At 53.0% G+C, this 15,104-nt stretch overlaps 1 protein-coding gene across 3 annotated transcripts in view; it reads left to right on the top strand.

Annotated features, from left to right (window-relative positions):
- PRDM11 (PR/SET domain 11) overlaps positions 1 to 11,952 on the top strand; it is a 95,708-nt gene extending 83,756 nt beyond the window's left edge. For 2 of the 3 annotated variants that reach the window (XM_025266173.3, XM_006046357.4), the window contains exons 7-8: positions 1,369 to 1,995; positions 3,006 to 11,952. In XM_025266173.3, coding sequence (XP_025121958.2) covers positions 1,369 to 1,995; positions 3,006 to 5,170 — 2,792 coding nt within the window. In that variant the 3' untranslated portion in view covers positions 5,171 to 11,952. The remainder of the gene's footprint in view (positions 1 to 1,368; positions 1,996 to 3,005) is intronic. The other variant, XM_044929226.2, reaches the window with a different exon arrangement.
- The last annotated feature ends 3,152 nt before the right edge of the window (positions 11,953 to 15,104 follow it).

Below are 15,104 nucleotides of genomic sequence, written 5' to 3'. Positions count from 1 at the left end.
AAATTCGAATAACCTTGTCCTTGAGCAGGCAGCATCCACACATCTATAGCAATTTGTGCAACTGTATTAGCCATTTTGAAGAGTCAGGCTAACATAATATATTGTTGGGGAGTTCACCAAGGTCTTTGACATCATTTACACGATAGAAAGAAATAGAAGAGGAAACGTCAGAATTGTCAGGTAAGGAAACACAGCGGCTGTATTTTGAGCGTGCGTTGTGTCCACGCGTCCTTCTTTATCATGCTAGAGGCTGTCATCTTGGAGCCCACAGCAGCAGTCGGTGTCCCTGACTTCCCTTTTCTTCCTGCCTTGGTCATCAGTGAGACCCACAGAGGTTCAGGCCATGCTTCCTCACATCATCCTATCTTCTGGTTACTGGAAGAATTAGAAAGGACAGTTGCTATAAGATGGATTTTGCCCTAAGGGATAGTCAGGGAGGAGGAAGAAGCGGGACTCGGTGCTTTGTGTACCTTTTACCAACTTGGGCTTCCCTGGTGGTTCAGACAGTAAAGAATCTGCCTGTAATGCAAGAGACATGGGTTTGATCCCTGGATCAGGAAGATCCCTGGAGAAGGAAATGACAACCCACTCCAGTATTCTTGCCTGGAGAATTCCATGGACAAAGGAGCCTGGCAGACTACAGTTCATGGGATCCCAAAGAGTCAGATGTGACTGAGCGACTAACACACTATCAAGTGGAAGTGGCCATCTTCCAATTGCTAAGACTGGAGGGGAAGCCTGGAGGCACGAGAGCTCCTTATGCACTTCGCTGAGCTACGTTACCACCCACTCAGCTTACCACATGGGACGTTATCTTTTAGGATGACAGGATGGCGAGTTCCTTAACTGCCAACTCCCCACGCCTACAGCATTTGCTCAACTTATAAACATACCTGGGTTTGACCTCTGGGTTGGGAAGATCCCCTGGAGAAGGGACCGGCTTACTCACTCCAGTATTCTTGCCTAGAGAATCCCGTGGACTCTATAGTCCGTGGGGTCGCAAAGAGTCAGACACAACTGAGCGACTTTCACTTTCACTTTTTGATACATAAGGCTATGTTGAAAGTGCCTCTTTAAAAGGAGTTCATGCCACTTTTGGGGGTCCTTTGACTCCAGACCCTGTGATCCATTTCTGTTTCTTTCTATCATGTAAATGATGTCAAAGACCTTGGTGAACTCCCCAACCGTATGTTAGGTGAGCCCGATTCCTCACTGAGTAATCTGCCCCACTTTCGCCACAGCTGCTGCCCAAGGCCGGGCCCAGAGGGATGCGTCAAGCGACTTCCTGACAGGAGCACTTTGTTTTCTGTTGGTTTCTCCTCTTCGGGGCTTTTCCCCACTTCCTCACACCCTGGTTTTCCTTCCTAGGAGAGAAGAGGTTGCAGAAGGAGAAGTCTGAGCAGGCTCTGGATAACCCAGAAGACCTGAGGGGTCCCCTTCAGCTCCCCGTGTTGAGACAGGGCAAAAGTCCCTACAAGCGTGGCTTTGACGAGGGGGATGTGCACCCCCAGGCCAAGAAGAAGAAGATTGACCTCATTTTCAAGGATGTGCTAGAGGCCTCACTGGAATCCGCAAAGGTAGAAGCCCACCAGCTCGCCTTGAGCACTTCCCTGGTTATCAGGAAGGTCCCCAAGCACCAGAATGACGCCTACGGTCAGTGTGCAATGACGATGTCGCACGGCGTGCAGAATGCCAGTCGGACCCAGGGGGACGGGGACTGGAAGATCCCCCAAGGGGCTTCCAAGGAGGCAGGCCCCCTGGAGGACGAAGAGGAGGAGCCTTCGTCGTTCAAGGCCGACAGTCCCGCTGAGGCCTCCCTTGCGTCCGACCCTCCCGAGCTGCCCACCACCTCCTTTTGCCCCAACTGTATTCGCCTAAAGAAGAAGGTCCGGGAACTCCAGGCTGAACTAGACATGCTTAAGTCTGGCACGCTTCCTGAGCCCCCCACCTTGCCAGCGCAGGTCCTGGAGCTCCCCGAGTTCTCAGACCCCGCAGGTAAGTTGGTGTGGGTGAAATTGTTGTCCGAGGGAGGAACGTGCAGTGGACAGTGTGGAGGGGGGCCAGGTGCTCCCTGGGGGTGCCCCCTTCAGGGAGAGGCCTGGGAACTCAGAGGTGGGCACCGGTCGCAGTCCACGCCCTCAGCTGCCTCCGACAGGCCGCCCTGCAGCCCCCGTGGGGGCTTCGTGTCTTGCCCTTGTATCCTCCTCGTCAATAAAGGAAATTCCACTGCAGGAGGGGGTGTGTGCTGTGTTCTTGACCCGTTGCCTTTCTCTGGTGTCTTACCCCAAAGCCCGACTTCTAAACTCAGTCTTTCTCTTCTCTCCCAGTCCCAGGCAGGGTGTCCCATGGGGGACAGCCCCCGGCCTTCCTGATGGGAATGCAGGGCAGTGACCTCCCCTTGCCCATTTCTCTTGGCTCCTGGATCTTTTAGGGCTGCTCAACCACAAGGAAAACCTCTCACTACACAGCTGAATTAGAGATTTACACAGCACTTCCTTTTTAACCACACCCCTTAGCTCAGAGTGAGGTGTTGCAGCTCTTTCAAGCCTGTGTCTTTACTGCATTCCGATCCCCAACTCAGTTGAGTTCCCAGCTGCCTTCATTTGAGGGCACCTTAGCGGTGGGACAAATGAGTCCCATGTCCTCACGGTCCTGCTGTGAAACCTGGGACGTGCTCTATTCCTCCACGGGCTCGGCTCTCCTAGTTTTCCTCTTTGGTGGATATAGAACATTTAAGTTCCCTGAGCTCACGCTCGTGGAGGGTGAGGGCAGGCAGCCTGGAGCGTGGTGGTGGCCACCGGGGCTAATCCACAAAGAGGATGAGACGTGCATGGATGACAAGGATGCTTATAAATGAGTTCCAGGCTGGAATTCAGTCTGTTTCACAGAATATGACACCTGCCTTCTGGACCTTATTTCCTTCATTTTGGAAACATCTACGTGTTTGTTTGTTTGTTTTTTCTTCCCAGCAGATGTAACGGGTTCCTTTCCCATTTGTCTTCCAGCCTCAGAGAGCATGGTCTCCGGCCCGGCCATCATGGAGGACGACGACCAGGAGGTCGATTCCGCAGACGAGTCCGTCTCCAACGATATTATGACGGCCACCGACGAGCCCTCCAAGATGTCCTCGGCCACCGGGCGCCGGATCCGGCGCTTCAAGCAGGAGTGGCTGAAGAAGTTCTGGTTCCTGCGGTACTCCCCGACCCTCAACGAGATGTGGTGCCACGTCTGCCGCCAGTACACGGTGCAGTCCTCGCGCACCTCCGCCTTCATCATCGGCTCCAAGCAGTTCAAGATCCACACCATCAAGCTGCACAGCCAGAGCAACCTGCACAAGAAGTGTCTGCAGCTCTACAAGCTCCGCATGCACCCCGAGAAGACGGAGGAGATGTGTCGAAACATGACCCTGCTCTTCAACACCGCCTACCACCTGGCCCTGGAGGGCCGGCCCTACCTGGACTTCCGGCCGCTGGCCGAGCTGCTGCGGAAATGCGAGCTCAAGGTGGTGGACCAGTACATGAACGAGGGAGACTGCCAGATCCTCATCCATCACATCGCCCGGGCGCTGCGTGAAGACCTGGTGGAGCGCATCCGCCAGTCGCCATGCCTCAGCATCATCTTGGATGGGCAGAGCGATGACCTGCTGGCCGACACGGTGGCGGTCTACGTCCAGTACACCAGCAGCGACGGGCCCCCGGCCACGGAGTTCCTGTCCCTGCAGGAGCTGGGGTTCTCCAGCACAGAGAGCTATCTGCAGGCGCTGGACCGGGCCTTTTCCGCCTTGGGCATCCGCTTGCAGGACGAGAAGCCCACCGTGGGCTTGGGCATAGACGGGGCCAACGTCACAGCCAGCCTACGGGCCAGCATGTTCATGACGATCCGCAAGACGCTGCCCTGGCTGCTGTGCCTGCCCTTCATGGTACACCGGCCCCACCTAGAGATCTTGGACGCCATCAGTGGGAAGGAGCTCCCCTGCCTGGAGGAGCTGGAGAACAACCTGAAGCAGCTGCTCAGTTTCTACCGCTATTCCCCGCGCCTCATGTGCGAGCTGCGGTCCACGGCGTCCACGCTGTGCGAGGAGACGGAGTTTCTGGGGGACATCCGGGCTGTGCGGTGGATCATCGGCGAGCAGAACGTCCTCAACGCCCTCATCAAGGACTACCTGGAGGTGGTCGCCCACCTCAAGGATGTCAGCAGCCAGACCCAGCGGGCGGACGCCTCGGCCATCGCCCTGGCTCTGCTGCAGTTCCTCATGGACTACCAGTCCATCAAGCTTATCTACTTCCTCCTGGACGTGATCGCCGTGCTCTCGCGCCTGGCCTATGTCTTCCAGGGCGAGTACCTCCTGGTGTCACAGGTGGACGACAAGATCGAGGAGGCCATCCAGGAGATCAGCCGGCTTGCCGACTCCCCCGGGGAATACCTGCAGGAGTTCGAAGAGAACTTCCGGGAGAGCTTCAACGGGATTGCCATGAAGAACCTCAGGGTGGCTGAAGCCAAGTTCCAGTCCATCCGCGAGAAGATCTGCCAGAAGACCCAGGTGATCCTAGCTCAGCGGTTCGATTCCCGCAGCCGGATCTTCGTGAAGGCCTGCCAGGTGTTCGACCTGGCCGCCTGGCCCCGGAGCAGCGACGAGCTCCTGAGCTACGGCAAGGAGGACATGGTTCAGATCTTTGATCACCTGGAGGCCATCCCCACCTTCTCCCGGGATGTCTGCAGGGAAGGGCTGGACCCCCGGGGGAGTCTGCTGATGGAATGGCGGGAACTCAAGGCTGATTACTATACCAAAAACGGCTTCAAAGACCTGATCGGCCACATTTGCAAGTACAAGCAGCGGTTTCCGCTCTTGAACAAGATCATCCAGGTCCTCAAAGTCCTCCCCACCTCCACCGCTTGCTGCGAGAAAGGCCGAAACGCCCTGCAGCGAGTTCGCAAAAACCACCGCTCCCGCCTGACTCTGGAGCAGCTCAGCGACCTGTTGACCATTGCTGTCAACGGCCCTCCCATCGCCAACTTCGATGCCAAGCGAGCCCTGGACAGCTGGTTTGAGGAGAAGTCTGGCAACAGCTACGCCCTGTCCGCCGAGGTCCTCAGCAGGATGTCTGCCCTGGAGCAGAAGCCGGCGCTGCAGACTGCGGACCACGGGTCAGAGTTTTATCCGGATATTTAGGAAGCTGGCGTTGCAGAGTTCACTAAGCTGTTGAATATTTTTTTAATCTATACTCATAAGCTTTGATATATTATATAAATATATATTATATTATATATATCTATAAAACCCACACTGAAAAAAAAATTTTTAAAACCAAGGTGAGACATCCACCAGAAGCTCCTGGGAGTTTTCAGATTGGAATAATGTCGGAAACTGACTCTTGTCTACAAAATTTGGCAGCTGTAACACACGTGGAAACTCATTTTCACTCACAGAAGCATGTGCTGGGGCTACACGGGCTCCCACCTGACTGTCAACCAACTCGCATAAGCTAAAATGACGGGTCTGTCATCGCCTTTAGGTAGCTCGTTTTGTTTATGTTCTTGTTTGGGGGTTGAGGGGTTTGGGTTTGGGTGTATGTTCTTGCCTTTTTTATTTTTTCTTGTTTGGTTTTACGAGGGGGATCTCTTGGCCTCTTGGCTTACATGCTGGTCCGGCAGAATCAGACCTCTGATCTTTGGATAGGGTGAGCTGTGTATCCGGATCAGGGTGTTCAACCTTTTCCCCCTCCCAGCCGGCTTGAGAGGTTTTCATTCATTCCCTGATGAGCGTTCCTTCACTGTCTCTGAATCAGAAGTGTCGGTCAGACTGTGACACCTGCCAGTCCCCACCTGTGTCACCTCTCCCGTCCCTGGGCTGTTGAGTCCCTCCTTCCAGTCCCCTGGATGCTAAACATTTTACCTGTTATATCAAAGGTAAAACTGCCTCACAACGGAGCTTGAAATCCTGGGGCAAAGGGAGGACGTGAGCCCTTTGCATTCCTGTTTTTTACCTGGTGTGGGAGACCATAACAGAATTCCATTCAGATCCAGGGAATGTGGGGGAAATGCAGAGCCAAGAAGTCCAGACCCCAGTAGGGCAATGATTTTTGGCTAAAAACACGTAAAATGAAAAGTATGTATTCAATTTACATGAATTATTTATACTCTGTCTTTATAATCGTATTATGTGTTTGGGGGTATATTATTTTTTCCTTTAATAATTGAGAAATGCCTGCTAGAGTTCAGTGGCAGGAGATGTCAATGCAAGTTGTGCCCTGGGTTATGCATAACTCTGATGAGAGTCTCTAGAGATTGGGTTCTTCTTTTGCAATAAGGCTGATGACAAGCCCTGAAGCCTGGCAGGAAGGTAGTGGAAAAGTGGGGAATGCGTCTATGCCTGCAAACGCTTCCTTTTTTGAACAGGGTAGAGATGTCCTCAAAGAAAGGAATAAACAAGAAGTCAGACAGGACTCTCAAGGCATCAGCCTACACACACACACACACACACACACACACACAGCTGCGATATAAGCTTTAGAAATAGCCACTTGCCTACTCCCTGAGGCAAGTAGTGGTTTCATCTAGAGGAGTCTTGATCAATGCTCTTTTGTTCATTTAATTACCAGTATACCTCGCAAGGGAGTTTTTTTTAAACAAATGTGCGTGAGCTGTTAAAAACTTCTGTCCGTGTTTCCACATCTGATGTATGCATATCTGATCTGCAGAGGTCCTACATTGTGGATGCAGGTTATATTTGGGGGACAGGAGGAAGACCCGCATTGTCTATAGTCTGTCTATAGGAGCCACCCCTCTCATTTGGCAGAGGGTGGGCAAAGGATGGGATGATCTGGCCACAGGCAAGGCCTCGGTGTCCCCAGCCTGCTCGGCTCAGACATTAGAAAACTGTGGTGGCTCCCTCCCTTCTTGGTTTATCTTGTCTCTGAGGCCTCATGCCACCGATGAGAGCCGGAGGGGAACTGTCAGCGACACTGAACACGTCACCCCTTCTTCCTTGTCCCGCCAGACCTTCACCCCCCACAGACCCCCTCCCCCCACCCCCATGGTCTTGGTGCTATGATAACTTTAGAATCATTGCTGCTAGTCAATAGCTTTTCATTATATAAATATATTATATATATTATATATTATTTTTGAAACTTTTTTTGTTTTCAACAGTGATGTAGCATGTTAAAACAAAACCAACTGGTTTTCTCCGACTGTCCCACTGCCAGGCCTCATATGCTGCCTTCTTCAACAAATCAATGCACCCCTGCCTGGTGACATTCACCCCTCACCCCCGCTCCCCAGTCTCACACGCTTTCCCACCCTCCTCTGAACAAGGAGAGAGTTAGCAGGAGCCTTCAAGGAAAGACCCAAAGCCCTTTCTCCAGCTTTGAAATTCCCAACCTCATGCACGTCACTTTAAGCCGATGTCTTCTCCTGCCATCCCCCTCGTCCGATCAGGGTCAGTATCTGTGGTCAAGTGCAAAGCACAAGGGTCCACCTTTCCCTCCTCGACTTCCTCTCCACCACGCACCCAATCTATCAGGTCTGTGGGAGAGCTCCCTCTGGACATCACACGGACCAAGATGGGTCGAGGAGGAGCAGAGATGACTGGCAAGGTGGGCCTCCATAGGGATCAGAAACAGTAGTCGGGATCCTTTCTTCTAGCCAACAGATGCCTTACGTCTCCCCCTGCCCACCCCTGTGCCTCCCCACCCACTACATCAGGAGACAGGGAGTCATCCCCTAGACCACCACTCATCTGAAAACCAGGAGGAAAGACTCTCTGATGGCCGCCTGAGTACTGTGGCAGGGCCACAACTGTTTGCTCTCAGGAGGCCATGGCCAAAATTAGCTCAAATTTTTATCCAGAGGGGAAAGAATCCTTTGGGCCAATGCCAGTGTCTACCTTATCATTTCAGAGGAGCGGGAGCCAGCCACCCAGGCTCCACACCTCGGAGAGGTTGGGCTCTCTGGAGATTCCCGAAGTTTGGGAAGGCATCTCGAAAACTTCAGGTGCTCATGGCAGTCTGAAGGCCACTTTGCCTGGGGACAGGGAGCAATTTGGGTGACACACCACTACAATTGACCCAGAGTCTTTACCCTCAGAAGTTCCAGTGTTTCTATCCTGTGAATGCTGCGTGCAATTACCCGTGGTTTTCACCCCAGGCGTTTCCACTCTCTGCCTTCGAGAAGGACTCCTGGGGTGTGGGGACTCTTGGGGTCTGCCCACGTGCTTGGGCAGTCTAACCTCTCGTCGATGAGTATTAAAAGCTGTGGCCAGGTGATCCTTGTATGCTGATAGACAAGAGACAGAGCCCTTAAATTCAACCCCTGGCTTACGAGTGACAACCATTGACTTAGAAAAAAATGTTCGTGTCTCTGGAGTCAAGCTTGTTCTCATTGGGTTGACCAATTAGTGTTTTTCTTCGGTTCATGGAGTGGGTGGGAAATGAGATCAGGTCTGTGGCTGATGGTGCCAAGCAGATACATCACAGAGCTTGGGAGCCAGAAACCCTTGTGATTAAACATGGTCTGCTTTTTCTCAATGGAGGGAAAAAACAAAAAGACCCATTGCCATCTTGTATCTGTCTGTGAAATGTGAGGCAGCCCAGCCCTGTCTACAACTCTTGCCGCTTCCCAATTTCCAAGTTTCAGCTGCCTGGTTGGGTATTACAGTCTGGGCATCCACGACACCAGCTACTTTATTTGTTTGTTTCTTCTTGGATGGCCGCTGGGCACATCTAGTGCTGGGCAGACCCTCATTTCCTCATCCTCACTGAAGGATGGGCGGAGGCTCTGTCTCCTGGATCCCTGGTTTGTTGCATTCAGTGCTGAGCCCTGAATCTGGGCGGTTGGAGGTCTCCACCCTGGTCCCTGCCTAGTGTTTCCCTGTTGAGTTGGCTTGCTGAGCCCCCTCTCCTTGACTTGCTTATGTTGCCCCTTTGACTTGGAGAAAGGACCTTGTAATTATTTAAGGTGATGTTTAAATATTTTCCATTTGTTTTGAAGTGTGGCCAAGAAGGAAAAAATAGGCAAAAGTGTGTCGAGTGCTGAAAATGATCTGAGAGAGGCTGAAGTAGACCAGGCTGTGGAGTGGGCGCTATTTTGGCTGTTTACTGAGGCCTCCCGGGGTCCAGAAAGTGGCTTGGGGGTTGAAACAGAACTTCTCGATTCCTTCCCCTTTGTTTTCTCACCTGTGGGAACAGGAATTCTGTATCTAGAGCTCGTTGTGGCTTCCGGTCTGATTTCCAAGTAGAATTCATGTTCTTTCTTGGTCCCTACATCCAGTTTGGACAGAAGGCTCTGGCCCTCATCCCCTCTCACCCTTTCAAGCAGCAGGCCAGCCTGGGACAGCCAAAGCAGGGAGGTCAGGCCTCCTTAGATGAGAAAGGCATGTTCACAAGGCAGGTGAGCTTGGGACAGCCCCATTTCCACCGCCATCCTCCCCGAGGGAGGCGGTGCTGGCTCATGGCTTCTCGGCTGGCTTCCTCCTCCAGTCTTGAGGAGGGAAGATTATGTCCAGAGATCCGCAGGGGCCCTTCTCCTGCTTGGAGGAAGGCCTCTCTCTGCTCTCTGTGGACAAGGTGCTTTAGCTGAGTGTCTGGAGCTGTAATATTTTAAGAAAGCTTTGAGGTGATCTTTGTGTGTTAGCCAGAGGGAGAAAAAGTGCCCTTTCGGGAGGAAAAATGGTACGGCCCTCCTCTTTTATCTGGCCCTCCCCACCCCCACCCCAGCCCTTCAAGTGGTATCGCCCTGGAAATACCTATGCAATCCAGTCTCCCTAGGAGAGTGCATGGAAGCAGGGGTATGTGCAGTGTATAATACAAATGCTACAGCATATATATTGTATATATGGACATATGCAGTACGTATACACACAGAGTAAGAGATGAAATCACGTCTATATATCTATAAATAATATCCTATATATTTATACATTTCTATGTTTTAAATAGATATAAAAAATAGAGTCTATAGAGAGCTGGGAGAGCACCGGGAAAGGCTGTCGCTGTGTTGTGAGAAGACGGAGGACATGGAGCCTTGCGGGGCGCCCGGGGCAGCTGAGCAGGTGGGGTTTGCTGGGAACGGGGCCTCCTACCCGGAGTGTTGGAGAGGAGAATAGCCAGGCCCTGGCCCTCTCCCGTGCACTTTTCTCTCCTTTCCCGCACGCAGGCTTAGTCTGAGGTCGAAAGGAGATCCTCACCTGTTGGGCTCCCTCCAAAGTGTCCGCTTTGGCCCCCAACAAGCCTCCGCTTGGGTGGTCCCTGCTGCCCGGAAGTAGGGTGTGGCCTCTGACCCCCTGGGAGAGGGACACTGCACAATCTCCCCCGATGCCGCCCCCCTCGCAGGAACGGGCAGCAGTGGTGGCGATAGGAGAGCTGCGAATTGGACCGAGACGGGTCCAGGAGAGATGCCGCCGCCCCACCTCCCCACTTTAGACGCTTTTTGCTGCCCTCCACCCCCGCCCTGGAGGCCAAGCCTCTGAAGTACAGCCGTCCTGGCCTCCCTCACCCACTCTTTCATCGCCTGCCAGGGCAGCATCACCAGTCAGCGCTGCCCACCATCCAGAGGCTTTCCGGCCAGGGCAGGGGGGGTGTCAACTAATGGGAAAGGGTGAGAGAGACATATCCGCACCCTCATAAATTCAGTGGCAACGCAAGTTCAGAAGCGGGGCTTTGGCCCAGCCCACTTTGCACAGCGGCTGCTCCTGGCTGCACTCGGGACAGCGGCCCCCACCCCTCTCCTGTGCCCAGTGACCCCTGGCCCCACCTGCGCCGCCGTTAACAGGCAGGTCTAGTTCACGTACACTGTTCTGATTCTGTGACTCGAGGCAGAGGCTGAGCCAGACGCCCCAAGCTCATCCAAGCTCATCCACTTCCGCCGGGGAGGGCGCCTCCCTCGGCTTGGCCCAGCCCCCGCTCCTGGATGACCGGGACGTCTGGGGGCCCGAGGGGGCACCGGTGCCACCGGCCGCGTGACGAAGGGCCTGTGCAGCCCTGACGGGATCAGAAATCCGTTTCACTTCCAGGTTCTTTCCCCGCCCTGGAGGTAGAGGAGGAAGGGCCGATGGGGCCACAGAGGATGGGAGATAGAGGGTGGCCACACCCTCTGCCCTCTAAGTCAGCCTCTGCCTTTTTGCCTCGTCTCCGTCTCCCAGCCTCCTCTGACCTCCGTCCTACACTTCCATACCATTTACCAACGTACCTCAGTCTCCAGCAGAGCACCCCCCCATACCCGCAGTCTGGGGCGGGGGGTGTCTGTTCTGCCAATGCCCACCTCTTCTCCACTCCACGTCCACCCTGGTCTCCTTGAGCCACCGCTAGCTGCCAACCGGGTGTCCGAACACCCTCCAGTGCCTGGCTCAAGAGAGACCAGGCCCGGCCCGAGCTTTCCTCCCGCTGCGGGGGGTCAGACCTGTGGCCAGGGGATGGGCATCCTCGGGTAGCAATCCCACAATGCACTGTACCTCAGAGAGAGAGCATCCTCGGGGCATCAAGGGCGCCAGGCCCTCCATCCAGAGGAGGATGGCCGGTCACTACACTGCTCCCCAAAAGACAAGGGCCAGGCTGCCCTCGGGGCACCCTCAGTTTCTTCACTTTTGTCTCTCTGGAAGAGCCAGCAGTCTGATTCCGTCTTTTTCAGCCCCGTTGTCTCTCTCCTCCTCTCCACCCCCACGCTGCTGAACCGTTTCATTTCAATCACAGAGGAAAATAAAGTGGGGATGGGGGGAAATACCTAGGAGTCTATTATCACATACATATTAATATGTTAATACTTTCTTTCTTAAAAAAAAACAAACCCTCGATGTTATTATTTTGCAGACTACGCTTTATAGTACCTGTGTGACGGGACCTAGAACACTGGATACAAATAGAGCTATGTTGGTTTATCATAATATGTACGCAGAAACTTTCCTTTTGTCATATTATCCTTGTAATGTAAGAAGATTGTTAATAAAAGCATTTAAATTTATTCACTGAGGTTGGATCTCTGCCTTCTTGTCTTTCTCCCAGCCCGTACCCAGAGTGATTCAGAATGAGTCCCATGCTTGGGTGTCAGGTGAGATTGCCTGCCTGCTCCCTGGTCAGAAGCAACTGGAAGAGGCCTTCTCAGTCCTATTCCTGGTGTTCTTACTTTTCCACTATTCAAGGCCACTTCCAGCTGGTAACCTACACACCTCACCCACCCGTCTGGCCAAAAAGAGGTGTCACCAAAACCGTTTAAAATAAATCTCTCGCCCCCACACACATTTACCCCACAAAATTCTCAAAACTACTGCAGATGAGATAGGCAGGCAGGCAGGCAAAGGCGCTTCAGTCATGTCTGACTCTGTGTGACCCTATGGACCACTGCAGCCTGCCCAACTCCTCTGTTCTTGGGATTCTCCAGGCAAGAATACTGGAGTGGGTTGCCATGCCCTCCTGCAGGGGATCTTGGATGAACAGTGTTCTAATTCTCCATCCCCAACTACCTGCATGATTCTCTACTGGCAAACTCCGTCCCCAGGGAGGGTCCTTCCCAACAGTTTGCTAATGGCACTGCTATGGGGATGGGTGATAAGTGATGTTTGGCCCAAATTGTCTTAGAAAGAAGATGGGCATACATTGGAGAAAAACGTAGAAAAGTGTCTGCAGTGTTTCCTCCCAGGTGCTGAGCCCTCCTCTCAGCTCCTGCCCGCTCCAGCCCAGCTTCCGGTCACGGGCCGTCCCTCTCCTCTCTTCTGAACCTCTACCTGCTCAGTGCCTGCCATCGTCCCTCCAGCCTGGGCCCCCCCCCCCCCAGCCTCTCGGTGACTCAGAGCTTCCTGTTGTAAAGGCCATTCCACAGTCTCCGTGGATGTTCGGTTCTCTTCTTTTCCCAGGGCAGAGGGCAGAAAGAGCAAACGGGTACAGCTGTCCACGTCTAATCAGCCCAGGTGAACTGGGGTCGGCCCCCCCCCCCACCACTGGCCATTGGAACTGACCTACATTTGCAGCTGGGAGGCAAGGGAAAGATAAATCTTCCATTGGCCCTGAGCTGGGTCTCCCCAAAGCAAGGCCTGGAGGATGTGGCAAGGGGGGAGGCCCAGTCCACTTCCTCTCCTCCCTCTCCACAGCTACCCCCAGCTTCCCTCTCCAAGGTTCAAAAGACGAGTTGAGTTCACCCCAGAGAGAAGACTTAGGGAACTGGCCTGAAGACCCATTGCTGTGTGACAGTTTCTACAGTGACCCTTTGAAAACACAGATCCAGTTGTGGTGTCTTCCCGGTTCAGGACCCTCTAAAGGTTTCCCATCGCTCCCATCCCAAAGTCCTGATCACAACCCATCAGTCTGCATGGTCCAGCCCCGCCAGCCTCCCAGCCTCCTGGTTCATTCTCTGCCCGTGCTCCCTGGCCTCCTCTCTGTTGCCCCAAGCTCACGGGGCTCCCTGCCATTGCAAGACCTCCCAGCTCACTGTGCCCCCTGTCTGAGATGGTTTTCCCCAGGACGGTTGCCTGGCTGAGCTCTTTTCGTCTTTTAAGTGTCAGATAAAATGTCTCTTTTTCAGGGGCTCTTTCCTGACCACTCCCTCTAAATAGCTACCTTGAGGCATTATTCATCTTTCCTCCTGATATTTTCATTCACAGCTCTTATCTCCAGTTTTCAACTATGTAACTGACATGTGTGTGTGCATGTGTGTGTATTCTGTGTCTGGTCTTCCTCCTTTAGACCATGAAGTCCGCAATAGAAAAGTAGAGACTTTTTAATACCACTGTGTGCGGTTGCTATCACATCCTCACATAATAGGCACCTAATCAGTGTTCAGAAGCTCCAATACTTTGGCCACCTGATGCGAAGAACTGACCTATTGGGAAAGACCCCGATGCTGGGAAAGACTGAAGGCAGGAGGAGAAGGGGACGACAGAGGATGAGATGGTTGGATGGCATCACGGACTTAATGGACATGAGTTTGAGCAAGCTGCGGGAGTTGGTGATGGACAGGGAAGCCTGGCGTGCTGCAGTCCATGGGGTCGCGAAGAGTTGGACACGACTGAACTGAATTGAATCCGTGTTTATTGAAGGGATGAATGAATGAGTGTAAATTTCACTTGCCTGATGAAAGTGCTGTCCCAGCAACGCTGTGTTGGTCACAGTAGAGACCTCAGATGCTCCCACTTTGCCTGTCTCTGTCTCAGTTTCCTCACTTGACTAGGGGAACCCTGCACCTGACCCTGGCAACACCTGGCCCCTACCCAGCCCTTTCTCCACAGAGCTGAGGAGGTGCCTGGAGTGCTTACTCGAGTTCTCTTCCACTCCAACTCACACTTGTCCTTTGGACAATGTCCCACGCCCCTCAGGCTGGTGCTCGTGGGTTCTCTTAGGGAAGAGAATCTTCCCAGCTCCTTCCAGCATGGCAACTGTCTGAGTTCGTGGTTTCAGATGGCCTTTTTAAACGACTGCCTACGCGTCTGTGACCTTTCCAGTAAAGACTCTGGTCACGGGCTCTAAACCACAGCCTGGACTTCAGGGTTAGAGCAGTATTGTTGTTCAGCTGCTAAGTCATGTCTGATTCTTTGTGACCCCTTGGACTGCAGCAAGCCAGGCTTCCCTGTCCTTTGCAGTCTCCCAGCGTTTGTTCAGATTCATGTCCATTGAGTCGGTGATGCTACCCAACAATCTTCTCCTTTGTCGCCTCCTTCTCTTCTTGCCCTCAATCTTTCCCAGTGTCAAGGTCTTTTTCAATAAGCTGGCTCTTCACATCAGATGGCCAAAAGATTGGAGCTTCAACTTCAGCATCAGTCCTTCCAGTGAATAGTCAGGGTTGATTTCCTTTAGGATTGATTGACTGGTTTGACCTCCTTGCAGTCCAAGGGACTCTCAAGAGTCATCAACACCATAATTCAAAAGCTTCAGTTCTTTAGCCCTCAGCCTTCGTTATGGTCCAACTGTCACATCCATACCTGACTACTGAAAAAACTATAGCTTTGACTATATGGAACTTTGTCGGCAAAGTGATGTCTCTGCTTTTTAATATGCTGTCTAAGCTTGTCATAGTTTTGAGTGGTACCAGCTTCAAATTTCCCCCTCTGCCTCTTACAAGCTGCAAGACCTTGGACAAGTCACTTCTCTGAGTCTGCACCTTCAGGGCTCAGCACAGAGCAGAGA

The sequence above is a fragment of the Bubalus bubalis genome, chromosome 16, assembly GCF_019923935.1.
Source record: "Bubalus bubalis isolate 160015118507 breed Murrah chromosome 16, NDDB_SH_1, whole genome shotgun sequence".
Classification (NCBI taxonomy): Eukaryota; Metazoa; Chordata; class Mammalia; order Artiodactyla; family Bovidae; genus Bubalus; species Bubalus bubalis.
Note: the sequence above shows the minus strand (reverse complement) of the source record. Positions and strands in the feature narration are given on the sequence as shown.